This window comes from Semicossyphus pulcher, unplaced genomic scaffold, assembly GCF_022749685.1.
Source record: "Semicossyphus pulcher isolate SPU_LCO1_2020_fin unplaced genomic scaffold, fSemPul1.0.p SCAF_2, whole genome shotgun sequence".
In the NCBI taxonomy this organism is placed as follows: Eukaryota; Metazoa; Chordata; class Actinopteri; order Labriformes; family Labridae; genus Semicossyphus; species Semicossyphus pulcher.
Genome location: NW_027211693.1, coordinates 21,312,084 through 21,339,904, shown reverse-complemented (window position 1 = coordinate 21,339,904; position 27,821 = coordinate 21,312,084). Strand labels below are relative to the sequence as shown.

The window sequence follows — 27,821 nt, the reverse complement described above, 5'->3', positions numbered from 1 at the left end:
ATTTTTAAAAAATAAACAAATTCTGTGTTAGCAACACATTTGTAGAAGACTAGAAAAACAGAAGGTGTTGGTAACAGTTTTTTTTTTCACAGTAACACAAATCATAGGCCAATCGGTGTCTGCTTCTCACTCAAGAACTTTTTACATCATGAAGTTTTTTGTTTAAAGTAACAAAGTAGTCTTCTTACACTTTTTACTTCTGTCAAAAGGTGAACTACACAAAAAAGACAATATCTTAAAAACAAACAAACTATATTTAAAGAACAAAAAGAGGAATTTGACAATGACTCTTGCTAATAGTAGACCTGTCAACTCCAACTGTTACAATTACTATTACTACAACCTTTATCATTACTATGCTGTTCTTGCTAATTCATTATTATAAGCCTGTTATCATTACTGTGCTTCTCTTGCTAATTTATTATTTGCTAATCTTTACACTAGTGTACCACTATTATTGACATCATAACCATCAGTATGTATTACCTGTTTTTGTTGATGTAGCAAGAACATATGTTGTTGTTGCTCTCTTTGCCTGTCTCTATCCTGCATCTCCTTCTATCCCAGTTTTCGGCCCATCCAGTCGAGGCAGATGGCTGTTCAACATGAGTCTGGTTCTGCTCGAGGTTTCTGCCTGTTAAAAGGAAGTTTTTCTGCCAATGTGCCAAATGTTGCTAAGTGCTACTCATGGTGATTCATGTTGGGCCTCTCTTTAAATAACATAAAAGAGTACGGTCTAGACCTGCTCTTTCTGTTAAGTGTCTCTGGATAACTTATACGAATATAATTTGATTGATTGATTGATTGGACAAACACTCAGGGGAAAGTGTGTTTATGGTCAGTCTGATACATTCGCTCTTGTTGAGCAGGCAGTGCGTTAGGCTTACTAACTGGTGAAATGTAACCGATCACCTTCATTTAATTACTGTACAAATACAGCTAAGTCACTTGTTCTTTGCATGAGTAATTCCATGATACCTCTCCTTTTAAATTTGTACTGCACTACTTTTCCCAGGATAATATTGTGCCTATTTAAACCAATACAATTATCTGACAGCTATAGTTTATTCACATTTAAAACATACTTGTTGCTTATAAAATGTGTAACTTTAAACAACATATGTGTAAATAAAATCATCCAAGTTATAATCCCCATCTCAATGTATGCACAAAGTTAAAATACTGCTTTTTTTAGTTGTATAACAATAATAATTCTACTGATTATGAGTGCAAATACTTAAAATGTGGATGTTTTAAGGTAAGAAACTACAGAAAGTACAATTAACGGCAATTGATGTTCACAATTATTACGTACCATGCAGAAAAAACTTCAGCCTTGAAGTGAGGGAACAACACTGACATATAATATAAGTGTAAAGTTACATGAAACAATGTCTCCTGCATGGGTGGGGTTTTGTTGGGAAATCTTGACTCTTGACCTCATTATGTACTACCTAATGAACACTTTCACTTTTCATTTAGTTAATAATGCTCCTGTACTTTCATTTGTATGCATGTAGTTTTAAAATGTTTTGTATTGTAGTATTGCATTAATTAAACTTCTACCACCTCTGAGCATGCTCATATTTTACTTTATGACCTATGTGCTGGATGTCACATGAGCCCCACACCAGTACACTAGCGCGCGCACATCTCTAGCGGGCATATCATGACGGCCTTATCAAAATGATCCACCAGGGCAGGCTGGGTGGATCAGGGTCAATGCCCTCACGTCGCCAAGACGAGCAGGCAGGTAGGTCTCAGGTAAAACATGACGTCATGTTGATACTTTTGAACTCCTGGGCAGTAAATCTATAAAGGTGTGTAGTCTTACTGCTCAGGTAGTCAGGCAGTAATAAGCCTGAACCTTACTCTGAAGTGAAAAGAGAGCGCGAGAGCCTGCTGGGAGTAAACACGGAGGCCTATCATGCTCCAGGCGGTTTGATTCACCGAGGTCTACCTGAGAGTCACTCCTACCTGTGGGACGACGACACCGGAATGTACTCCAACCCACAGTCGGCCAGACTTCCGGCTCAGACACTGTCACTGAACAGTCAGTACATCCCGCCTCCGTATGACTTCACCGGTTACCATCACGTCCCGGGATTCGGTGACCCGTCGACAAGTGCCTGGAACTACGGTTCCCGGGAGGAGTATCCGTACAGCTTCCCGGGGTCAAGCCCCGGCGCCTGCCAGGTCAGCCTCTCCTCCCCGGAGCTAGGCGGCACGCCCACAAACGCTGGAGGGGGGTCGTTCAACCCGTACAATTTCATCCCCGGACAGGACTTCCTCACTACCAGGAGGAGACCCCAGGAGTCCCTCAGACCGCTCGTTTCAGGTGGGAAATGCAGGTCAATATGTATAGGCTGCATGATGTGATTGATTTTTCTGTGCTAAATAAACAACAAACAGTTTAGCACTTGATTAAACTTAGAGATGTTTACATATTATTACAAAACTCTGAAGATGTTTGTAGAGATATTATGATACTATATTTTCCTTGCCAATACTGATTCTGATACCTAGGCTTGATATCAGCAGAATTAAGAAAAATACATAGCACTGTCACTGGTGGAAAAACATAGATTACTGTCGCAATTACAATATTGCACTCTATATTATCACCACACTAATGTTGTTATGCTCTTAAAGTCATATGATAGTTTACCTGAAACATTCAGATTTTTTGGGCGGTTAATAAGTTATGCTATCTGTTCAGCGCATTGACTGGCGTACCCGATGATACCACATAGACTATAAAGCAGTTTGAACACATATTCTGGTTTATCCTAAAGCTGATCACATATCATATAAATTAAATAACGATATGGTCAATGAAGTCCAGATGAATAAATAAGGACGCTCAAACAAACATGATTTTTTTTAGAAAGAGTCGTTGGTGCAGTCACATGACAAACCATAGCATTTTCGTGGTCGCTGAGATGACAGAAATGGTTAAACCCGTATCCATAGACAGGACCAATTTCAACATGCACACAGAGTAAAGTCAGACTGACTGCACAGTGCACACACACATTCATCAAGCTTTGCCTCTCCCTTCCACCTGTATGGTGTGAGATGTCAATGCAAAACTAACAGTGGAGGCCGGGAAGTCTGCAGAAATGTCGCTCCCCACCCTCTCTGTCCACTGGGTGGGTGCTAACGGGTGACAGGCCAGATAACACGGGCACTAGGCTACAGGAAGTCAAACTGAATCTCCTCTGAAGGCGAACCCTCAGGGTTTACTTATCTGTGTGTGTGTGTGCGCGTGTGTTGGTTTTCCTCAATCGATGCTGTCACATGGAGGAAATTTTAGATCAATAACTCTGACTCACCCTTCCCTTAGTGTGCGTGTGTGTGAGCATACATGTCAATGAATGCCTGTGTAAACGCCTATGTAAACACCACTCACAGTGATAAGGAGGACCACTGATGCAATGCAGCGGGAAGTCTTTACACTAGCTCTAGTTAGCGTGATTAATAGAGTTGATGAGGCTTTAAGTGGCGCCTGAACTTGAACGTGGCACCAGACGTCTTTAAAGGAGTCATGTGTTTGGTCACAGCTCCAAATGCACATGACTCACACACAAAATGATCGTTTTTGTTTGGATTACCGGCGCCTCAGTCACCTATTTACTTTTATTCATGATGTCAATCACTCACCCAAGCTTGTATCTATTGTTTTCCTAATTCATGGTTGTATTGTGTGATCCAGGAGGAAAGACTCGCACTAAGGATAAGTACAGGGTGGTGTACACTGACCAACAACGCCTGGAGCTGGAGAAGGAGTTTCAGCATAACCGCTACATCACCATGAGGAGGAAGAGCGAGCTGTCAATGGCACTGAGCCTCTCTGAGAGACAGGTGAGAGGACAGGAGCAAATGAAAGTTAGAGGTAAAAGTTAAGAGGTACAGAAAGTATGACAGAATTTCAACTCCAAGCTCTTTAAATTGTTTGAAACGGTCACTGTCCGTAAGGTAATATTTAAAATATTAAACAAGAGAAAATGTGTTATTGACCTTGAAAGCTTTCAAAAACACAATTTTTAAGTCCAGGTCCACTGACTCACTTCCTCCAGAGCTTTTAACTGCTATCCTGCACAGTGTCTGCACACATCATGCTAGCAAAGCTGGATGCGTTCAGGTTTTACACAATTTGGCAGCTTTCAGAGCTCAATACAAAGTCCCTCGGATTGGCTGCATAAAACTGAAAAAAATGATTAAAGCCATTGTGTCCATCTGCTGAGAAAGACCCTTACATGCAGTTTAAAGTGCCAGGCAAAGTTAATAAGTGGAGTCACGTTGTTTCTTTAATCTAACTATGTAACTGTTGCCAAACAGCAGCCACTGTGGCCAGAAGCTGCAATTGAGAGATTGAGAAATGCACCACATGCATCAAAACCCTAAAGTGTATTTGATTTAGCAAAGATGTGTTTTATCATTAATAAAACATACTTTCACTGGTAAGTGACATCTGATGTGTTATTTTGTCTTTCAAAAATGTGTAGGCTCAAGTTAACAACTGGGCCAAGAAGACGATCACTACATTGCAAATAGTTCAAAGAAACTACACATAGTTTATAGATTGATCTCTCTTAATTCTAATTTAATGTTTGCTTGAGGTTGGTAAGGTGTTGTTGTAGATAGTGGGAGTTAAAGGTTCAGTTCTGTTTTTTCATGTGATGTGATTTACTCGCTTGGTAATTTTCTCATTTCCATATATCTAAAAGAACACATTCAGCCACGTCATGTAGAGTTGATTCTTACTCAGCTTGAAAAGTCTGTCAACAACCCAATTTGGAAAAAACAGCTTGTAAGAAACTGTAAAAACCCTCTATACATAAACCATAATGTATGTGGCCAACAAAACATCTTGCATAAGTGGTGTTAGTGGTGCAACCCTCAGTCTTGCTCTCTTGATGTTATCATTGGTTTTTTTTCCGCCTGCTCATTCTGCTTGATGAACCAACAGCTGAGTGCAACCAAGAAACTCTAGGGAAGACAGAGATGGCTAACCTTTAGTAGGTGAGGCAAGGCAAGATAAAGTGAGCGCAGAAAAGCAAGATGTTGCACTGAAGGTAACAAACTTGAAGCATCAGAAAAGACAATGCATCCTCTTTAGTTATTTTTGTAAATATCTTAACAAGCAATTACTTAATAAATATATTTAATCAGGTCATGTTTGGATGTTTCAGGTGAAGATCTGGTTTCAGAACAGACGTGCCAAAGAGAGGAAGATAACCAGGAAGAAGCTGCAGCACTCCCAGCAGGCCTCCACCACTACACCTACCCCGCCTGTGCTGGGCGGACCAGCTGACACCCACATCCCCGCCAGCCCCAGCAGCAACATTTTGTCCGACACAGTACCGGAGGAGTACTAGCTGGATTTCACACCAAAGACTGATACAGCGTGAAAATGTACATAGTATGTTTTTTTTTAAGTTTACCACAGAATAAATGAAGATGATTCACTCTTCCTACCTTTCAAAATAACAAGCACTACATGTCTGTTGTACTGATCATCCCCAGTGGGCATGTGCCAATCACAGGATTTTATTGTGTTAGTATGGATCATTATGAGCACCAGGAGGCTGATTTTAAAGATCACTTGTCACTTGTCAAACCCCTGTGCCTTCCTTAACAATTGTTGGTCACAACTTCTTTCTTCAACAGGATGTTGAAATTTAACTGAATTTTGGTTGGCCGTATGAGACTGCAGATGTCCCTTTATCTGATACATGATAAAGAAAATGAGTGTCTATTTTTCTGTCTTCCTGTTTGTTTTAACTGCATGAGAAAATCTCAAAATCACACTTATATATATATCTACATATACAAAAAATGAATAATGCATTTTCTGACATTGTTTCCTCAAACAGCCCTGCTGCTTATCATTTTAGGGAAGTACCAGATATTCTAACTAGTTTTTTTTTTTTTATAACCATTTGAATTTACAGGAAATGGAAAGTATGAAGTAGAGAGCAGAAAAAATGCCCAAGATTACCCAACAATTCAACCTCACTTTAATGTTCTTATTGATATAATATTGATGCAGGTTTTATCATTTGACCAGTGAGTTTCAGGTCTGAGAGAGGGCAGCTGTGTATAGTGTTATGGAAGGCTTACATGCACTGGAATGTTAAAAAAACAGGAAGTAGAAGCCATCCAAGCGTCAAATATGACATGAAAAAAACATCTAGTGCCACAATGTTTTCCTGTAAATTTATTTTGCTTTGCTGTGAGAGCAAAGAACTGAGAGCAAACATGTTTTAGAGAAAACACGTTCACACAGCAGTCACAGCCACATCCTAAAAAAAAACACCTGTACCGCTAAACACGAACCTTTGAGGTGAAATTAGTCTCCTCTTGTGAGTCTCTGTTGTACTGTACGTATGCTATTTCAGTGAGCACTGCAGTATGTGTATGATGTGTTCACACAGTTTAAGATTGTTCCTCTTTGTGGGTTACAAAAGAGGAAGGAGAAATGGTACATGTAGCAATGTAATTTTAGTGTGACCAGAGACAGTTGAGCACTGCAAAATAAACCACTGTACCAACTTGCATCTTTTGTAAATCTCTTTGCGCAGTGATAGAGTTTCCCTTTTCTTGCTTTCAGCACTCATTAATCCAAACATTGTGTTTGTATTTTCATATGTTAGAGTGGAAGTTTATGTTATGTTATATAAAAAAGCATGCTCAACACAGAGGGTTGTCAATCCAGTTTGCATTTTCTGTCATCAGCACTGACCAAGTACACCGGCTGCTGGTGTAAATGTGTTTCAACATATCACAGAGAAAAGCCGCTTGAGGAGCTCACGTTAGCAAAGAGGAAAGAGGCATGGCATCAATCTTTATCTGCCCACAAATTACTGACATTAATTTAATGAAGTTACAACCTCAGATTACCCCGATTTTGTAACATAATTGTATCTTAAGTTATTGAATAATATATGCTTCAGTAAATGATTTTAATGTCATATTTAAGCCCATAACTTTTGACAAATAGTCTCACAGAAATTTCACACTGTCCAACAGAAAATAAGTTACTGTATATGTACTATTTCAACAATTTAGAATCAAACTGTTTTCTCTTCATGCAAAATTACTGACAAAATTTTGACTGAATAAGCATCACCTGGTCTTTTTTATGGTTTAATACTTTTGGCATGGCAAGGTAACATCACATGAATGTGTCATGACAAAACCAAAATCACCTGGTTTTTATGAGGGAAAAATAAATGTTTAATTTTGGGTTAACAAAACATATCAAGAGCTAAGGTTTAACAGTGGTTTCTCTTTGGATGTCCTTTATCATACACTTACTAAAAGGCTGCAACGACTCTGAACAATTTTATACTCATATAGCATCATTGAACAAAGTGCTACTGGCTGCCTGATGAGACAAAAGCATTACTAGAGCAGCTTTATTACACATTTCCTGTGTTGTCAATTATTTGCTCAGTGGGTTTTGTTGGTCAGAAGTTCAACAAAAGGGTTCAACTAAAAAAGGATCTGAGGTGGTTGTTTAAGGACACTTCAATTATCATGAACCATAAACACCAATTTTATTGCCCTGCGTATCAGCTGAATGGTAGTCCATGGTTGTCAACCTTTAACCCCGAGCTATCAAACCAAACCGATCATATAACCTCTGTCTTTGATTAAACAAATAAAAGCACATGGAGTCAGCTTTGCTACAAAATAAATCACCAAATCATTGTTACTAAAATTAACATTGCTTTAATGTATTTCACTTAAGACAGAAGTTACAAAGCGTTAAAATACACTCAAAATCGTAACCGCACCAGACTTATACAGCATTACTTTATAGAAATATTTAAGTTGAGCTTTATTTTCGACACAAACAGAAAGTAAGGATGCCCCGCCTGAGGATCAAAGGTTTGGTCAAACACTGCCTGACTCAGTCCGCACGTACACCAAAAAGCTGCTGGCACGCAGCACTGGGCTTCTATAATGGCCTTTACAAGTCATTGCAGGTTCTCCTGTGTCTTAGAGTCAAGAAGTCAAACAAATTATTTGTTTCTACCATTGCTTTTAGGGTACTTTATTGTGTCTGTTGTGTAACAGTCTGAACATTTCTTCTGAGCATTTGAGAGTGGAGTTGGATCTTAAATGTTCTTGTGCATTATTGTCTGTTTAAGTTTTGAAATGAAAAGAAAGAAATGAACTGCTATATTACGCTGTTTGATGTTATGAGAGAACTCTATCACTTATATGGAGGATATTTTAGCAACAGGCCTCTCCACACTACATTCAAAGTTTAACGTTTTTCATCTGCTCTAACAATAAAATGTGATTACTCTCTAACATGCATCTTGTCATTGAACGTGCTCTGTGTTTTCCCTTGTTTACCAGCACAGTGAACCAAAAAACAGCTCTAAATTAAACAAGCTGTAAGCTTTCGTGCTTCTCGACTTCCTTTGGTACGTTCTGAACTGGAAACCGCAAGATCATAGGAAATGTATCGACCTAAAAATAGAAAAGATACCTTGATGGTGTTCAAAGATAAACCCATCGCCTGCTCAGATAGAACAGACTGTTACATCCCTTTTCTCTTGAGCTCACTTCTCTACTTTCTACAAGAAAACCAGTCCCATTAAGTCTGACCTGCTGTTTAAGTAAAGGAGAAAGAGACACACTGCTAACTCCCAGTATGAAAACAGTAATCATTTAGACTTTTAGAAGCAAATCAATGTACTGTAGTCACATGAAAAGACTGACTATGTTAATGTTTATCTATGTATACCACAATTACGATTACTTGTGTTGTAGGATAAAAAGCAAATTAAAATATGGTTGTCATTGCATTAATTACAAAACAAATGGTTTAGCACTGAATAGGTAATAGATAAATATTCTTTAAAAAAAATGCCACTGATGAACTGATGTTGTAAGACAGAAACCTAACGCCTGAGAAAAAGCAGAAGTGTTTACATCATGGAAACAAATTCGTGCTTACTTTGAACAGTCAGAGAGGCGAGACATGTGGCCACAAGCTTTTTTTTGGGCTAAAGAGCCAAAGGCAGACAACACCGTTCTACCAATATGATCGGACCCTCAACTAATCCATCCTCCCCTGTTTCATATATTTGAGTTTTAAATGCAATCTGTTCTGCGTTGACATAAAGGTTCAAGTAGCCACTGTAGATGACATGTAGACACAAAGGCACCATAAAGGTATTAATGCTGCTTTTGCCGAGCACTTTAGATCATCTTCATGTCTGTCTCATTGTCTGTGTAATAAAGCTAAATACAAGGTAGCATATTCCTTCTTAAAGTGTATATTTTTAAACTATGTTAACAGTCTTTTAAAATAAAAAGTAAATATGCTAATAAATTATATACAAGTAAAAACAAATAATTACAACACATTCCTTAGAAAAGGAGAGAGGTTAATTGTGGAGTACCTCAGGAAAACACCAAGTGGCAATAAAAAAAACTGGCCTACAAAGCTAGCCTCACTAAAATTCAATTGATGGAGCTAATGTCAAGAATTTACAGTAAACATTTATAAAGTAGTAATAATCTCAGGCCACATATGACTTACACTTGTCCTTGAGGAAGTTAAATTACATTAAGGTTAAAGTCCTTGAGCCATCTACACAAACATCTTCTGTGTCTGTCTTCAGTAGTGCAGTCCTTGTAAAAATCACAGTGAATCACCTGCCCTTGCGGACCTTGGCGTACACGCATTCATCTCCTGCTGGTTCAACCGCTCGCGGAGGTCGCTCTGAAAACTTGACCTGGCCGTACTCTACCTCCATCTCGGCCCTCGGCTGCGCCTGCCTCCCCTGCTGCTGCATGATCCTGACATCAGCATAGGTTAAGTCCTGGTCGTCTTCTTCTCCTTCTGCAGAGTAAAAGGGACAGTGTTAAAGTATCACATTTGATTGATTCGATTGATACTTTCGAAAAGGCTGAAGCTAGCTCCCCCTACCCCAAATCCCAGTGCTGAGCTGGTGTTTTTCTTTTTTACAAAAGCTAACAAGCCTGCATGGCTCCAATTAAGACTGGAAACAGCTAAATCAGCAGTTTATTCGCCTCTACGGTTAACTTTTTAACAATATAATGAACAGCTGACCATCCTTCTTTACTAAAGCTAACCATCTGCTAGCATAGCGTACTGGTTTAAATAAAGATTGGAAGCAGCTAAATCTGGCTTTTAGCATGGCTAACGCTAACTTAGAATAAGATAATAAAAAAGTGTTAGGGAGTTTAAAAAGTGCTGGGAGGCAGATTTTGGAACCTAGGCACAGATCGAAACTAGCACCCCGCCCCATCACAACCTCACCACCCTCAACACCAGTACTAAGGTAGTAATTTTTTTATCAAAGCTAAATACTAGCCGCGATCTTTAGCTTCATGATTTCATATTAAGATGGCATTATATGAAAATATGTGTATTGCACACAACATTTTTTTTAAAGAAGAAAAAAAACTACAGACTAAATGCAGTGGTGGGTGAAAAAGGGTTCTGTTTTGTACCTTTAGGTTTGTTCCGCTTTTTCTTCCCAGCCCAGACGATTGCTAGTCCAACCACCAGGAGAATCACCAGTGCAGACAGTACGCCGGCCATTATCAGCAAATACGATTGTACTTCTAGAAACAAAAGACACAAGAGTACACAGATCTTTAAGTTAGCAAACACTAAATGTGGTAGAGTTAGTTAGACAGACCATTATAGAAAGTACTTTGATGAATCCACCGCAGCACAGTTAGTTGTCACTTACTAATGTGCCATAGCTCTTTTCTGCTGGGTTCAGTGTGGTTGGGGGTTGTTATATTAGTAGAGGGTTAACTTGACACTGTCATGTCAGTCTCCTTACCCTCAGTAGGAATTGTTGTTGGCTTAATACACTGGGTTTCGTTGGTTGGAATCAACCACTGTTTTATGTGCGTCCCATTGAGTAACTCACAGTCAAAGAATTCAAAGCCTTAATGGGAAAGAAACAGATCAGTGACTAAAGCATGTTTAATGATCGGTGTCATAACCATAGAGCTGTTTTTACTCATGTTCTCTCTCACCACAGGTAGATATCTCCTCTTCTTTTGATTTACTACTGATGTTATTCCTGACTGAGCAGACCAGTCTTCCTGACACTTCTACCTTCAGAGTGATATTTTGACTCTCTTTACTTCCAGAGAGGAGCTGAGTGTCTGTCAGTGTGTTTCCACCCAGAGTCCAGCTGTACTGAGGACTGTCCCCTCCCTCAGAGGAGCAGGAGACCCTCTTCTCTCCCTGGGACAGACACTCAGAGACCAGCTGGACAGAGGACACAGGAGCTGAAGGAGACCCACTCAGGTTACTTTCATTTAAACACAAACATCCACATAGGATACAATCATAAACACAACAGATTTAGACACAGAGATATGTAGAATATAACATGTATGTCTGTCAATGTTATTTAATTCCCTCATAGACAGAAGAAGTTATTTACCTTGAATTGTCAACTGCAGAGTGCGCTTCACTGGATTTGTTCCACTGTCATCATAGATTTCAAGAGTATATTCACCACTATCATTCCTGCTCAGGTCGTTGATCCTAAATGTTCCATTACTGGGAGTAAATGAGGATCTGCTTTCTATGAGATTAGACACAATCCTATTCTTCCTCCCATGTAGTATTGATGTTGATCCTTTTTTCCATTGGTATCTAAATATCTCTGAGGTGCTGTCCATCAGTTGGACGTCCACACCTCCTCCCAGAGCTCCATAACACTGAGCTCCATCCTGTCTGCCATCACAGAAGGTTTCCACACCTGGACATTTGAGAAAAAAACAAAAACATTTTGACATCACAGTTTTGATCTTTTAATTTTTGCAAGATAAATGACTGTAACAATGTTTTCGGGATATGCAAATATTAATCTTAAGCAAAATCGACAGTCACTTGGTGACCGCACTAATCAAACAGGCCTTTATGGTCATGCAGCTGAACGTTACACAGACAAGTTACAGTTTCACACCTAAAGAACTTATTTTTAATTAACGAGAGTAATAGTGAAGTATATTTAATTTAGAATATGGATTAGTATGATATAATAGTGTTGTTCCACTGTTGTTATTATTTATAGTCTTAGTAAAAGCATGATTCAACTGCAAAGACAACCGAGTGCAATGTCGCCCACTCTTTTATTTTAACTCTGAAGTGACTAAAGAAACTGAAGTTAAATTAACCTCTGAATTTAAAGATTATTTTTTAAAAGTTGAAACTTAAAAAACTCAAATATTGGTTCAAAACTGCCGCAGTTGCTGATTGATTCTTATCACTGAATTTATCAATAAGAGATTTAATGTTCTTCAGACCAAACAGATGATCTCCAGCTTGTATTCGATCTGAGGATAATGCCGACTGTACTTATGAAACCTATATCTGCATAAAAAACATTGTTTCACATAAAATTAAATCTGATATTAATTTGTGTTGTTGGTGTTAAAAGTTAAAGCGCTTACCATGAGAGGCTCCCAGCAGCAGCAGCAGTCCTAACACAGCCTCCATATCTCCTCAGTGTTCAGCCTCTGGTGATCCTGTCAGCAGCTTCCACACAAACTGTCCTTCTTCACATTAAAACAAAACGCGCAAATCTCTGACTGAACAGCCCGAAATGTGTCCTGAAGAGAGATCAGCCTCAGAGAATAATGTGTGGAAACCTTTACAGAGCAGAGTGTTGCTGTGTTCATCGGTTCATGGCCAGAGAGGAGAAAAGGAAGTGATGTAAGTTTCACTTCCCTTTCAGCCAAACCAAGAGGGCCTTTGGGTGTGATGGAGTGACTGGAAGAGAAGGGAACATTCGTCCTTCGAACTGAAAGAGGATTTGAGACTAAGAGCTGCAATTCTAAAATATTCATGTTCAAATGTGAACTTCATAAGTGATCATTTCTCAATCAATAGGGATCAATATATCTGATCTCCCAGTGAATCATAGCAAATTGAAGCTAATCTAATTTACTCTAGAGATGCGGTCTTAACCTCTCACACTGCCCTGAACCCACGTACAGTATAATAGCACGAAAATATTGAAAGTCGCAAATAAATGTGGATAAAAGTACATGACAGAAATCTTGATTTTTGTGTGCAGCCTGAACAAAATGGAGAAAAATACTAGTTTAAGCATAATTAACTTTTAAAAGTCAGTCAAGTAAAATAAAATAATATAGTGAAATTGAATTGGTTGTTTTTTCGGGTGATTTTCAATACCTGCATACTGCAGTAATAGTTCAATAATAATGAATGCATTATTATATCAATACATAGAGTTGACCTACACTGGTATACAAGCACTGTACAGCGTCAGACTTTAGCGTCGTCTTGTCAGAGGTTTTTATCACCAACATAAAGGAAATAAATATGTAGATTGACACTGAGCTGTCGGCCCACAGAGATCTGAAACTGTTCCTGGTTTGAAGCCCTCATTTTGCTCCTCACTAATGAAGTCTTGTTGGACTCTGGCGCCCCCCAGTGGCAGATCACAGCACATATAAACACTCAATATGTGGAGGCAGACTGTTTTATAAAAGCTCTGACAGGTTTATGATTCATTTTCATTCATCCTTTTCTTTTCCAGAAATGTGAACACGTTGTAAACACAGTTTTATTGAATAAGTAATGATCCATGAGCAACAGCAACAAGTCTCAGCTGTGATTAAAGGTACAGTCATTGATCAAACTAACAAGAAAAAGGTCGATTGACTGACAGGTTAAGTGCATGAAACAATAAAATGAAGGCTTTTACTATGAAATGCTTTAAGAGTTATTTTATTATCATTCTTTATAATCAGTGAAGCAAAGCAGACCTACATTTGTGACAATCATCAGATGAAAGAATAATATCATATTAAAACAGGCTTTTAAAAATATACAGAGATAAAAAGTCAACAATTATCCAGAAAGAACTCAACAAAAAGTGTCCCTGCTGCCTGCAGTCACGGTGTGTTTTAAAATGATTTACCTGAAGAAGTGAGAGAGTGTTCTCACCTCCGACAGGAGCTCTTACTCCTTTTATTTACACTTGCGACACTACAGTACAATACTTTTAAGAACGTGTCTTGATGTGATGTGAAAATATCAGCTTCATTTACACAAAATCATCGTCTTCAGGCAGAAGTGAAACTAAGGTAAAACATGATGAATTCTAATCAAACCTTATTTTCACATCTGTAAGACACATGAGCCGATGACAGCAGGTAGGAAACATCACAAATGATTTGCTTTCAGAGAGTTAAAGTTCAGCTGCAGAGCTTCTCATTTCAACCATCATGACAGAAGTATTTTCATACTCCATCGTTTCAGGGGCCGCAGAGTCTTCAGCTTTCTTGACTCTCTTTTTCTTCCAAACAAAATAAACAGTGATCCCAATTAATATCAGAGTAACCACAGCTGCTCGCAAACCTAATACGAGCAGGGAGTGATCTGTTTGGACAAAGAGACACAAGAATCACAAGTCAAAGTGAGGCTCAGATATTATAGGTCATGTCTGCTGGTGCTGGTGATGTGTGTGATGTGTGTGAGGGGTTTTATGGACACTTTGATTTAACTGTCCTTACCCACAGAGGTGTGTGTACCTGGCTTAATACACTGTGTTTCATCGGTTGAAATCTCAATGCAGTTGGATGTTGTTATATTAGTAGAGGGTTTACTTGACACTGTCTTGTCAGTCTCGTCAGAAGGAATTGTTGTTGCCTTAATACACTGGGTTTCGTTGGTTGGAATCAACCACTGCTTTATGTGCGTCCCATTGAGTAACTCACAGTCAAAGAATTCAAAGCCTTTATGGGAAAGAAACAGATCAGTGACTAAAGCATGTTTAATGATCGGTGTCATATTCATAGAGCTGTTTTTACTCATGTTCTCTCTCACGACAGGTAGATATCTCCTCTTCTTTTGATCTACTACTGACGTGATTCCTGACTGAGCAAACCAGTCGTCCTGACACGTCTTGTTTCAGAGTGATAATTGTTATTTATTTATTTTAAAGATTATTTTTTTGGCTTTTTGCCTTTATTCGATAGGAGAGCTGAAGAGAGACAGGAAATGTGGGGAGTAGAGCGTGGGGGCTGACATGCACAAATGATCGGCAGACCGGGAGTCGAACCTGCGATCAGTGCGACTAGGACTGTAGCTTCTGTATATGGGGCGCCTGCTCTACCGACTGAGCTAAACCAGCGCCCCCAGAGTGATAATTTGACTCTCTTTACTTCCAGAGAGGAGCTGAGTGTCTGTCAGTGTGTTTCCATCCAGAGTCCAGCTGTACTGAGGACTGTCCCCTCCCTCAGAGGAGCAGGAGACCCTCTTCTCTCCCTGGGACAGACACTCAGAGACCAGCTGGACAGAGGACACAGGAGCTGAAGGAGACCCACTCAGGTTACTTTCATTTAAACACAAACATCCACATAGGATACAATCATAAACACAACAGATTTAGACACAGAGATATGTAGAATATAACATGTATGTCTGTCAATGTTATTTAATTCCCTCATGGACAGAAGAAGTTATTTACCTTGAATTGTCAACTGCAGAGTGCGTGTCAGTGGTTTCGCTCCACTTTCATCAGAGATTTCAAGAGTATATTCACCACTATCATTCCTGCTCAGGTCGTTGATCGTAAATGTTCCATCATTGGGAGTAAATGAGGATCTGCTTTCTATGAGATTAGACACAATCCTATTCTTCCTCCCATGTAGTATTGTTGTTGATCCTTTTTTCCACTGGTATTTAAATATTTCTGAGGCGCTGTCCATCAGCCGGACGACCACACTTCCTCCCAGAGCTCCATAACACTGAGCTCCATCCTGTCTGCCATCACAGAAGGTTTCCACACCTGGACATGTGAAATGTAAGTCATAAAAACAGTGACAATAATGTAACCTTTGATTTCTACAAAATAAAGGAACATGACAAAGAGGATGGGTCAAACTTAAAGAAATAGTGGGTTTGCTGCAGCCGTCTCTTTCTCACACCACATTTCGTAAACAGGAAGTTGTTCTTCTGAATTTCCGGCCGACCTGTCTGTGGTCGAGTTGCATCTTGGGTATTGTAGGCGCCTTACTTTGACAAGGAATCCTGATGATATTTTACCTGGGTTCCTACAGGCTTGTGGATTTAGCCTTTTGTTGTCTCTTTCTCTGTATTTAGGTTTTTGCTCTGCCTCTTGTTGTGACTCTTTGATCATGAAATATCTTTTTGTTAGTCTGCATCTGGGTCCTCTCCCTTTTAGTTTGAACCTCAAACCGTGACAATGAGTTTGACGATGCAGCGCTAAGCTAATATGTTGTAAAACTCTACACGTTACAGATAATGTTCAGAAGGACCTGAGAGAGAAAAAAATGAAGCTTGGGTAGACAACTCTGAAAAAACAGAACAAAGAACCAGATGAGCCACTTCCCCCAAACACATCAACATGCTCGGCCTCTCTTACGATGCAGGATAAAGAGCGTAACCGGGTTATGAGAAAATGCAGCTTAAGCAAATAGGTTTACAGGATCTGTAGAACGCAACACTGCATGCAGATGAGGACGTCTTCACATGAACTATAATATAGAAAAAGTTCAATAAAATAATGGAAATACTCTGTATATAACATAATATAAATACTTTGTTATAAATAAAAGTTCTGCTTTCAAAAACTTTAATGAAATAATAGTACAATAGTATCAAAAAATACTTTTACCTTAAAATTATGCAGAATGGCTCATTAATAGATATTATAATACTGTATTATTCTTGTATTTTGTAGTATTAATGTGTTCATCACTTCATACAGCTGCTAAAGGACACATGACCTCCTTTTGGAAGATTAAAATATCAGTATGCATAAATTATAAATCAATTTTCACACCAAAACTAGTGACTATAAAACAACGTGTGTGTCCTTAATTTAAATGTGCAAATGAAAAGCACATTATGTGATTTCTTTAGCATTTTTCATCATTTCTACGCAGACATAACAGCAAAAACATGGCCGCTTAAAATCATGAAAAGTGATTGAAACTAAATTGTGTTCCCACAGTCCAAATCTAAGAGTAATATCTGCAGTAGTTAAAAAACTCACCGTGAGAGACTCCGAGCAGCGTCACCAACAGGGCAAACACAGCTCTCATGTCTGAAACGTCTCCTGTCAGTGATCCGGAGACGCTGTGAAAGCTCTGAGAAACTGATGTGTCTGTATATTCATGATATTCATGTACAGTTGTTATGGGTGGAGATGTAGGCAGGAAGTAACGTTTAAAACCAACAAAAACCACACACTGACTTTTTGTACAGTTGGTGTTTATTTTTATACTTCTCTTTTTTAATCTCTCTTGTAGTTCTGTTTTCTTCATTTTTAGTGTTAATTTTCTTGAATCACAAATGTTTTGTGTCTGCAGTCCTAAAACAATAAAAGGACTTAATCTTGGGTCAGCCCATCCCTTAAATCAATAAACAAATTGCTTCATATTGATACAAAATGAGGTAAAGGGAATTTCTTTGGTCCGTCACACTAAAATTTGATGGCCACGAATCGACATTTTTACTGAGGGAAAAGAATTAAAGTCAGTTTAACACGAGTGAGTCTGAAAGTTTGTATGTTTCATTGCAGCGTCCTACGCTGTAATCCTACAGTGCTTTAACCTGTGTCCTCAAAGCTTTTTATAGAGATTTGTTCAACTCATGCTTGTTGTTGCATCACACCAAATGTTTTGTTCCTCATTTGTAAGAGAAACGTATGAAGCACCTCTTTAGCTCTGTCATACCCTCCTCGTTCATCTCTCTCACAGTCACTCTCAGTGATCTACTGAAAGTTCTGTCGGGAAGACAATATTTGTCATGCTAGTTTATTTCTTCTGCTCTCACTCCCCTCACACATGCTCACTCATTTTTCTTTAGTCAGCGATGGACCAATAAAAAAGGTGAAACGACGAAGGTGAACAAAAGAGAAAATGTACTTTATTATTTTGAAAAAGTCACAAACGTAACAAATTCAGCAGAAGCTATGAGATCCTCGTGGTGTTGCTTGCTAACTCGAACTCTGTGGCTCTTTCTGAGTTTGAGCATGTTTTCCGGAGCTTTTTAGAGTGGCTGTGAGAAATGTATTTTGCTTCTGTTATTAGATCAAACGGCGTGCTGGTGCCAAACATAAACTCTCGGTACTCTTCACACAATGCAGAGAGAGAGCACACAACCGCTACTTTGGCCCACAGAGATCTGAAACTGTTCCTGGTTTGAAGCCCTCATTTTGCTCCTCATTAATGAAGTCTTGTTGGACTCTGGCGCCCCCCAGTGGCAGATCACAGCACATATAAACACTCAATATGTCAAGAGGCAGACTGTTTTATAAAAGCTCTGACAGGTTTATGATTCATTTTCATTCATCATTTTCTTTTCCAGAAATGTGAACACATTTTAAACACAGTTTTATTGAATAAGTAATGATCCATGAGCAACAGCAACAAGTCTGAGCTGTGATTAAAGGTACAGTCATTGATCAAACTAACAAGAAAAAGGTCGATTGACTGACAGGTTAAGTGCATGAAACAATAAAATGAAGGCTTTTACTATGAAATGCTTTAAGAGTTATTTTATTATCATTCTTTATAATCAGTGAAGCAAAGCAGACCTACATTTGTGACAATCATCAGATGAAAGAATAATATCATATTAAAACAGGCTTTTAAAAATATACAGAGATAAAAAGTCAACAATTATCCAGAAAGAACTCAACAAAAAGTGTCCCTGCTGCCTGCAGTCACGGTGTGTTTTAAAATGATTTACCTGAAGAAGTGAGAGAGTGTTCTCACCTCCGACAGGAGCTCTTACTCCTTTTATTTACACTTGCGACACTACAGTACAATACTTTTAAGAACGTGTCTTGATGTGATGTGAAAATATCAGCTTTATTTACACAAAATCATCGTCTTCAGGCAGAAGTGAAACTAAGGTAAAACATGATGAATTCTAATCAAACCTTATTTTCACATCTGTAAGACACATGAGCCGATGACAGCAGGTAGGAAACATCACAAATGATTTGCTTTCAGAGAGTTAAAGTTCAGCTGCAGAGCTTCTCATTTCAACCATCATAACAGAAGTATTTTCATTCTCCATCGTTTCAGGGGCCGCAGAGTCTTCAGCTTTCTTGACTCTCTTTTTCTTCCAAACAAAATAAACAGTGATCCCAATTAATATCAGAGTAACCACAGCTGTTCGCAAACCTAATACGAGCAGGGAGTGATCTGTTCGGACAAAGAGACACAAGAATCACAAGTCAAAGTGAGGCTCAGATATTATAGGTCATGTCTGCTGGTGCTGGTGATGTGTGTGATGTGTGTGAGGGGTTTTATGGACACTTTGATGTAACTGTCCTTACCCACAGAGGTGTGTGTACCTGGCTTAATACACCGTGTTTCATCGGTTGAAATCTCAATGCAGTTGGATGTTGTTATATTAGTAGAGGGTTTACTTGGCACTGTCTTGTCAGTCTCCTCAGTAGGAATTGTTGTTGGCTTAATACACTGGGTTTCATCGGTTGGAATCAACCACTGCTTTATGTGCGTCCCATTGAGTAACTCACAGTCAAAGAATTCAAAGCCTTTATGGGAAAGAAACAGATCAGTGACTAAAGCATGTTTAATGATCGGTGTCATAACCATAGAGCTGTTTTTACTCATGCTCTCTCTCACCACAGGTAGATATCTCCTCTTCTTTTATGTCTCGACTGATGTGATTCCTGACTGAGCAGACCAGTCTCCCTGACACTTCTACCTTCAGAGTGATGATCTGATTCTCTTTACTTCCAGAGAGGAGCTGAGTGTCTGTCAGTGTGTTTCCATCCAGAGTCCAGCTGTACTGAGGACTGTCCCCTCTCTCAGAGGAGCAGGAGACCCTCTTCTCTCCCTGGGACAGACACTCAGAGACCAGCTGGACAGAGGACACAGGAGCTGAAGGAGACCCACTCAGGTTACTTTCATTTAAACACAAACATCCACATAGGATACAATCATAAACACAACAGATTTAGACACAGAGACAACATGTATGTCTGTCAATGTTATTTAATTCCCTCATAGACAGAAGAAGTTATTTACCTTGAATTGTCAACTGCAGAGTGCGTGTTAGTGGTTTCTCTCCACTTTCATCATAGATTTCAAGAGTATATTCACCACCATCATTCCTGCTCAGGTCGTTGATCGTAAATGTTCCATTTTTGGGAGCAAATGAGGATCTGCTTTCTATGAGATTAGACGCAATCCTATTCTTCCTCCCATGTAGTATTGTTGTTGATCCTTTTTTCCATTGGTATCTAAATATCTCTGAGGCGCTGTCCATCAGCTGGACGACCACACTTCCTCCTAGAGCTCCATAACACTGAGCTCCATCCTGTCTGCCATCACAGAAGGTTTCCACACCTGGACATGTGAAATGTAAATCATAAAATAAATGACAATGACACCAACCGACCAACATTCAGTCCTGTGAGTGTGTTTCACTTCTGACACTTTAAATACATTTTATGCCTAATACTAGTGTTAATTTATTAAAGTTAAAAAAAGCTTTGAATTCAGGACTGTGACGTGTAATTGAGCATTTCTATGCACTGGTGTTGCTACACTTGACGTTGACTTTTGTGTCCCTGAGGGCAAACTTGTTTTGCAGCAAGACAAAACATAAAACATGTCTCGAGCCTTACAGGTTGCTCTCTTATAGGAGATGTTGGACAGATCAGGTAAATTAAAGTCAATACTTTTACTGGACACTTTGCAATATGTTGCAACCTGTTCTTGTCTAAGGATGGACTCAAATTTGAACAACAGTCAAGTGTTAATATGACCATTGAAATAGGTTTTTAAGTAAGTTTGGCACTCATTGTTTGTTCTCTGCACACGACAGAGAGCCAATGGTCCTGGCTTTCATTGGTTTGAAGCAAACTGCTTTATGTGCGTCCCATTGAGTAACTTACAGTCAAAGAATTCAAAGCCTTCATGGGAAAGAAACAGATCAGTGAGCATGTTTAATCATTAGTGTCATAACCATAGAGCTGTTTTTACTCATGTTCTCGTTCACTCGTGACAAAAGTAGTTATTTACCTTGAATTGTCAACTGCAGAGTGCGTGTAAGTGATTTCGCTCCACTGTCATCATAGATTTCAAGAGTATATTCACCACTATCATTCCTGCTCAGGTCGTTGATCCTAAATGTTCCATCATTGGGAGTAAATGAGGATCTGCTTTCAATGAGATTAGACACAATCCTATTCTTCCTCCCATGTAGAATTACTAATGGTCCTTTTTTCCATTGGTATCTAAATGTTTCTGAGGCGCTGTCCATCAGCCGGACGACCGCACTTCCTCCCAGAGCTCCATAACACTGAGCTCCATCCCGTCTGCCATCACAGAAGGCTTCCACACCTGGACATTTGAAATGTAAGTCATAAAAACAGTGACAATAATGTAACCTTTGATTTCTACAAAATAAAGGAACATGACAAAGAGGATGGGTCAAATGTAAAGAAATAGTGGGTTTGCTGCAGCCGTCTCTTTCTCACACCACATTTTGCAAACAGGAAGTTCTCCTGAATTTCCGGCCGACCTGTCTGTGGTCGAGTTGCATCTTGGGTATTGTAGGCGCCTTACTTTGACAAGGAATCCTCATGGAGTAAAAAAACAGATATTTCTGGTTCTGTTTAATCATTTTTGAGTCGTTTATTTAAACTGTCTCATGAGTGTCATGAGTTGTTCTTGTTTGGTTTAGTTTGGGCTGTTTTGTTGTTCTAAAAGCATTTCTTCTTTTATTTCATTATAAACTACCCTTGTGTTGCTCACTTCCTGCCTTTGAGATTGAGTGCCCTGCCTTCATTGGCTGTGTTCGAAATGCCGTACGATATACTACATGCTATATACTGCATACTGTGTCCGGTGGTAGTATGGAGGAGCTTTATAAATTCATTTTGCAGTATGCTACACCAGGCGGAAGTAAACAATAACTGCCACTTCTTAAGCTATAGCGCCCCCTTCTGCTGGAATGCTGCTGCTGTCCGTCATTTCAACTGCCGTTGTGACGTTTCAGCGCTTTGCATTGTGGGATACAGTATGCGAGGTAGACTGGTCCGATGCATACTGGTGATTTTCTCCCAGTCAGTACGACATCTGGGTTTTTGGCATACTGTAAATTTTGCTTTTGTTTGCATAAAACGCACTACATTTTGGCCAAATCAGTACGTACTGCTAGTAAAGTTTTCACCTGTGTTGACCAGTCTCACCTGTCCCTGATTACCCCGTATGTATTTAGTCTCTGCACCCATCTGTACCAGCTGGTCTTCGTCAAAATATATTAATCAATCAATCAATCAATCAAATTTTATTTGTATAGCGCCAAATCATGACCAGGGTTATCTCGAGACACTTTACAGAAAGAGCAGGTCTAGACCGACTCTTTGTTAAGTTATTTAAAGAGAGGCCCAACATGAATCCACCATGAGTAGCACTTAGCAATTCGGCACATTGGCAAGGAAAAACTTCCTTTTAACAGGCAGAAACCTCGAGCAGAACCAGACTCATGTTGAACAGCCATCTGCCTCGACTGGATGGGCCGAAAATGGGATAGAAGGAGATGCAGGATAGAGACAGGCAAAGAGAGCAACAACAACATATGTTCTTGTTACCACAACAACATATGTCCTTGTTACATGAACAACAACAGACACATACTTATGGTAACAATGCCAATAATAGTGGTAGACTAGGGTGAAGATTGGCTAATTAAATAAATAAATAAATTAGCGAGAGAAGCAGAGTAATGATAAAGGCTGAGGTAATCGTAATTGTAACAGTTGAAGTCAACAGGTCTACTATTAGCATTAGCAGCAACAATAATGATACTATGGGGAAGGCTGATGTTAGTAGTTGTTGCAGTCGAGCAGGTCCACAGCAGCAGGTGGTCTGCAGCAACGATCCTCAGGAACCTTCAAGACAAGGGAGCACAAGAACTCCCGGGAAGATATGTGGTTAGTAATGTTAATGGGACAAGAAGATACAGAGTTAATGAGCTGCATTAATATGACAGAGAGAGAGAGAGAGAGAGAGAGAGAGAAGCTTGGTGTGTCAGATCCCCCCGGCAGTCTAAACCTATAGCAGCATAACTATGGGCTAGTCCAAGCCTGAGCCAGCCCTAGCTATAAGCTTTGTCAAAGAGGAAAGTTTTAAGTCTACTCTTAAAAGAAGAGAGGGTGTCTGCCTCCCGGAACTTGACTGGTAGATTGTTCCAGAGGAGGGGGGCCTGGTAATTGAAGGCTCTACCTCCAACACTACTCTTAGAGAATTTAGGTACCACAAGCAGGCCTGCATCCTGGGAGCGCAATGTTCTAGAGGGGTAATATGGCACTATGAGCTCTTTAAGATATGATGGTGCCTGACCATTAAGAGCTTTGTAAGTAAGAAGAAGGATTTTAAATTCTATTCTAGATTTTACAGGAAGCCAGTGCAGAGAGGCTAATACAGGAGAGATGTGATCTCTCTTCCTAGTTCTTGTCAGCACACGTGCTGCAGCATTTTGTACCAGCTGCAGAGTTTTTAGTGACTTATTAGGGCAGCCTGATAGTAACGAGTTACAATAATCCAACCTGGAAGTAACGAATGCATGGACTAGTTTTTCTGCATCGTTTTGAGACAAGATGTGTCTGATTTTTGCTATGTTGCGAAGATGAAAGAAGGCTGTCCTTGATATTTGTTTTATGTGGGAGATGAAGGACATATCCTGATCAAATAGAACTCCCAGATTCCTAACAGTAGTGCTGGATGCCAGGCTGATGCCATCTAGGGCAGCTATATCATTAGAGAAAGAGTCTCTAAGGTGTTTTGGGCCGAGCACAATAACTTCAGTTTTGTCTGAATTAAGTAGCAGAAAGTTTCTAGTCATCCAGATCTTTATTTCCTTAAGGCATGCTTCTAGTTTAGATAGCTGATTGGTTTCGTCTGGCTTCATAGATAAGTATAATTGAGTATCATCTGCATAACAATGAAAATTAATGGAGTGTTTCCTCATGATATTACCAAGAGGAAGCATATATAAGGTAAAAAGAATCGGTCCGAGCACAGAACCTTGTGGAACTCCATGACTAACTTTGGTTTGCATAGAGGACACATCATGAACATTAACAAACTGAGATCGATCTGATAGATAAGATTTAAACCAACTTAGTGCAGATCCTGTAATGCCAATTAAATGTTCTAATCTCTGTAACAGGATGTGATGGTCTATCGTGTCGAAAGCGGCACTAAGATCTAACAGGACGAGTACAGAGAGAAGTCCTCTGTCTGAAGCAGTAAGTAGATCATTTGAAACTCTCAGTGCTGTCTCAGTGCTGTGGTGGACTCTAAATCCTGACTGAAAGTCCTCAAATAAACTGTTGTTATGAAGAAAGTCACATAATTGATTAGCGACTGCTTTCTCAAGGATCTTTGAGATAAAAGGAAGGTTAGATATAGGTCTATAGTTAGCTAAGGTGCCTGAATCTAGGGTAGGCTTTTTAAGAAGTGGCTTAATTACAGCTAGTTTAAAAGACTGGGGTACATAGCCCGTCGATAAAGACATATTGATCATATCTAGTAAAGAAGTGCTAATTGAGGGAAAGACTTCTTAAGCAGCTTGGTTGGAATCGGGTCTAAAAGACAGGTTGATGGTTTAGACGAAGATATCAGAGAATTTAGCTCAGGAATGTCAATTGGAGAAAAACAGTCAAGGTAAACATCAGGTTTTTGAGCGGTTTCCAAAGATACATCTGCACCAGTTAACGGCAGGAGGTTACAAATTTTGTCTCTTATCTTTAGGATTTTGTCATTAAAGAAGCTCATGAAATCATCACTGCTGAGGCCTATAGGAATACTTGGCTCAGTGGAGCTGTGACTCTCTGTCAGCCTGGCTACAGTGCTGAAAAGGTACCTGGGATTGTTTTTATGTTCTTCTATGAGGGAGGAGTAGTAGACACCTCGAGCATGCCATAGGGCCTTCCTGTATTTATTAAGACTATTTTGCCAGAGTAAACGAGACTCTTCTGTTTTGGTGGATCGCCACATTCTTTCAAATTTACGCGACATTTGCTTCAAGTTACGAGTTTCTGAGTCATACCATGGAGCTAGCCTCTGTCGTTTAATAATCTTCTTTTTTAAGGGGGCAATCGAGTCTAGAGTACTTCTCAGCAAACCTGCAGTACTATCAACAAACTGATCAAGCTGAGAGGGACTAACATTAGCATCAGAGCTTTCTGTAGTAAACAGATGTGGTAAAGAATTAAAAGCAGCTGGAATTGTTTCCTTAAATTTAGCTACAGTCCTATCAGACAAACATCTTGTGAGTACATTTTTGTTAACTGGAGAGTAGTCGGTTAATAGGACATCAAATGTTACTAAATAGTGATCTGATAAAAGAGGATTTTGTGGGAACACAATTAAGTTTTCGGTTTCAAGGCCATAAGCTAGAACAAGGTCGAGGGTGTGGTTAAAGCGGTGAGTAGGCTGGTTTACACTTTGAGTGAAACCAATAGAGTCCAAAAGGGACATAAATGCCATGCTAAGACTATCATTATCAACATCTACATGAATATTGAAGTCCCCTACAATAATTATTTGATCTGAACTCAGGACTAAATCTGATAAAAACTCTGAGAATTCAGTTAGAAAATCAGAGTATGCGCCAGGAGGGCGGTACACGATCACAAATAAAACAGGCTGTAAAGTTTTCCAAGCTGGGTGTGAAAAACTCAGAACAAGGCTTTCAAAAGAGCTGAAACTAAGTTTTGGTCGAGGGTTGATTAGAAGACTAGAACTGAAGATAGCTGCCACTCCACCACCTCAACCAGTGTCTCGAGGAATATGAGTATTAAGATGACTGGGAGGAGTGGATTCATTTAAGCTGACATATTCTTCCTGACACAGCCAAGTCTCAGTTAAAGAGAGTAAATCAATATGATAATCTGATATCAGATCGTTCACTAATAGAGCTTCAGATGACAGGGATCTGATATTTAACAGACCACATTTAATTCTCATATTTTTTGGCATAACTTTGGTTGTTGTTTTAATTTTTATTACATTTTTTTGATTTACTCCTTTTTTATTTGAGTTTGAATTAACTGTAATAACAGGCCTGGGTTGGGGGGCAGACACAGTCTTATAACATTATATTATTTTTGTATTATATTTTATTGTATTAATGTGTTCATCACTTCATGTTAATGGACACATGACCTCCTTTTGAAAGATTAAAATATCAGTATGCATAAATTATAAATCAATTTTCACACCAAAACTAGTGACTATAAAACAACGTGTGTGTCCTTAATTTAAATGTGCAAATGAAAAGCACATTATGTGATTTCTTCAGCATTTTTCATCATTTCTACGCAGACATAACAGCAAAAACATGGCCGCTTAAAATCATGAAAAAGTGATTGAAACTAAATTGTGTTCCCACAGTCCAAATCTAAGAGTAATATCTGCAGTAGTTAAAAAACTCACCGTGAGAGACTCCGAGCAGCGTCACCAACAGGGCAAACACAGCTCTCATGTCTGAAACGTCTCCTGTCAGTGATCCGGAGACGCTGTGAAAGCTCTGAGAAACTGATGTGTCTGTATATTCATGATATTCATGTACAGTTGTTGTGGGTGGAGATGTAGGCAGGAAGTATTGTTTAAAACCAAGAAAAACCACACACTGACTTCTTGCACAGTTGGTATTTATTTTTATACTTCTCTTTTTCTTTTTTAATCTCTCTTGTAGTTCTGTTTTCTTCATTTTTCGTTTTCCTTTTCTTGAATCACAGATGTTTTGTGTCTGCAAAACAATAAAAGGACTTAATCTTGGGTCAGCCCATCCCTTAGATCAATAAACAAATTGCTTCATAATGATACAAAATGAGGTACAGGGAATTTCTTTGGTCCGTCACACTAAAATTTGATGGCCACGAATCGACATTTTTACTGAGGGAAAAGAATTAAAGTCAGTTTAACACGAGTGAGTCTGAAAGTTTGTATGTTTCATTGCAGCGTCCTACGCTGTAATCCTACAGTGCTTTAACCTGTGTCCTCAAAGCTTTTTACAGAGATTTGTTCAACTCATGCTTGTTGTTGCATCACACCAAATGTTTTGTTCCTCATTTGTAAGAGAAACGTATGAAGCACCTCTTTCAGCTCTGTCATACCCTCCTCGTTCATCTCTCTCACAGTCACTCTCAGTGATCTACTGAAAGTTCTGTCGGGAAGACAATATTTGTCATGCTAGTTTATTTCTTCTGCTCTCACTCCCCTCACACATGCTCACTCATTTTTCTTTAGTCAGCGATGGACCAATCAAAAAGGTGAAACGACGAAGGTGAACAAAAGAGAAAATGTACTTTATTATTTTGAAAAAGTCACAAACGTAACAAATTCAGCGGGCGCTATGAGATCCTCGTGGTGTTGCTTGCTAACTCGAACTCTGTGGCTCTTTCTGTGTTTGAGCATGTTTTCCGGAGCTTTTTAGAATGGCTGTGAGAAATGTATTTTGTTTCTGTTATTAGATCAAACGGCGTGCTGGTGCCAAACATAAACTCTCGGTACTCTTCACACAACGCATGATAGAGAGCACACAACCGCTACATTGGCCCACACAGATCTGAAACTGTTCCTGGTTTGAAGCCCTCATTTTGCTCCTCATTAATGAAGTCTTTTTGGACTCTGGCGCCCCCCAGTGGCAGATCACAGCACATATAAACACTCAATATGTCGGGAGGCAGACTGTTTTATAAAAGCTCTAACAGGTTTATGATTCATTTTCATTCATCATTTTC

At 39.3% G+C, this 27,821-nt stretch overlaps 2 protein-coding genes across 2 annotated transcripts; one reads left to right on the top strand and one right to left on the bottom strand.

Annotated features, from left to right (window-relative positions):
* The first annotated feature begins 1,998 nt into the window (after nt 1–1,998).
* On the top strand, nt 1,999–5,381 carry LOC138597726 (homeobox protein CHOX-CAD-like). Its single transcript, XM_069669202.1, has 3 exons — nt 1,999–2,338; nt 3,716–3,864; nt 5,196–5,381. Exons 1-3 carry the CDS (start codon nt 1,999–2,001, stop codon nt 5,379–5,381), a joined length of 675 nt encoding a protein of 224 aa, XP_069525303.1.
* Nucleotides 5,382–7,210: 1,829 nt separating this feature from the next.
* LOC138598253 (uncharacterized) lies at nt 7,211–12,685 on the bottom strand. Its single transcript, XM_069669998.1, has 4 exons — nt 12,478–12,685; nt 11,463–11,783; nt 10,507–10,620; nt 7,211–9,871 (listed from the first exon to the last, which is right to left on the bottom strand). The coding sequence occupies exons 1-4, from the start codon at nt 12,521–12,523 to the stop codon at nt 9,681–9,683; spliced, it is 672 nt and encodes a 223-aa protein (XP_069526099.1). The 5' UTR covers nt 12,524–12,685; the 3' UTR covers nt 7,211–9,680.
* Between the last annotated feature and the right edge of the window lie 15,136 nt (nt 12,686–27,821).

Excerpts from the sequence above, each read along its gene's own strand:
- LOC138597726 (XM_069669202.1), top strand. The coding sequence starts at position 1,999 with ATGTACTCCAACCCACAGTCGGCCAGACTTCCGGCTCAGACACTGTCA. Across the intron at positions 2,339-3,715 it reads CCTCAGACCGCTCGTTTCAG|GAGGAAAGACTCGCACTAAG; the intron begins GTGGGAAATGCA and ends TGTGTGATCCAG. Across the intron at positions 3,865-5,195 it reads TGAGCCTCTCTGAGAGACAG|GTGAAGATCTGGTTTCAGAA; the intron begins GTGAGAGGACAG and ends TGGATGTTTCAG.
- LOC138598253 (XM_069669998.1), bottom strand. The coding sequence starts at position 12,523 with ATGGAGGCTGTGTTAGGACTGCTGCTGCTGCTGGGAGCCTCTCATG. Across the intron at positions 10,621-11,462 it reads TCTGCAGTTGACAATTCAAG|AAGTACAATCGTATTTGCTG; the intron begins GTAAATAACTTC and ends TTTTGTTTCTAG. Across the intron at positions 9,872-10,506 it reads AAAGCGGAACAAACCTAAAG|AAGGAGAAGAAGACGACCAG; the intron begins GTACAAAACAGA and ends TTTACTCTGCAG.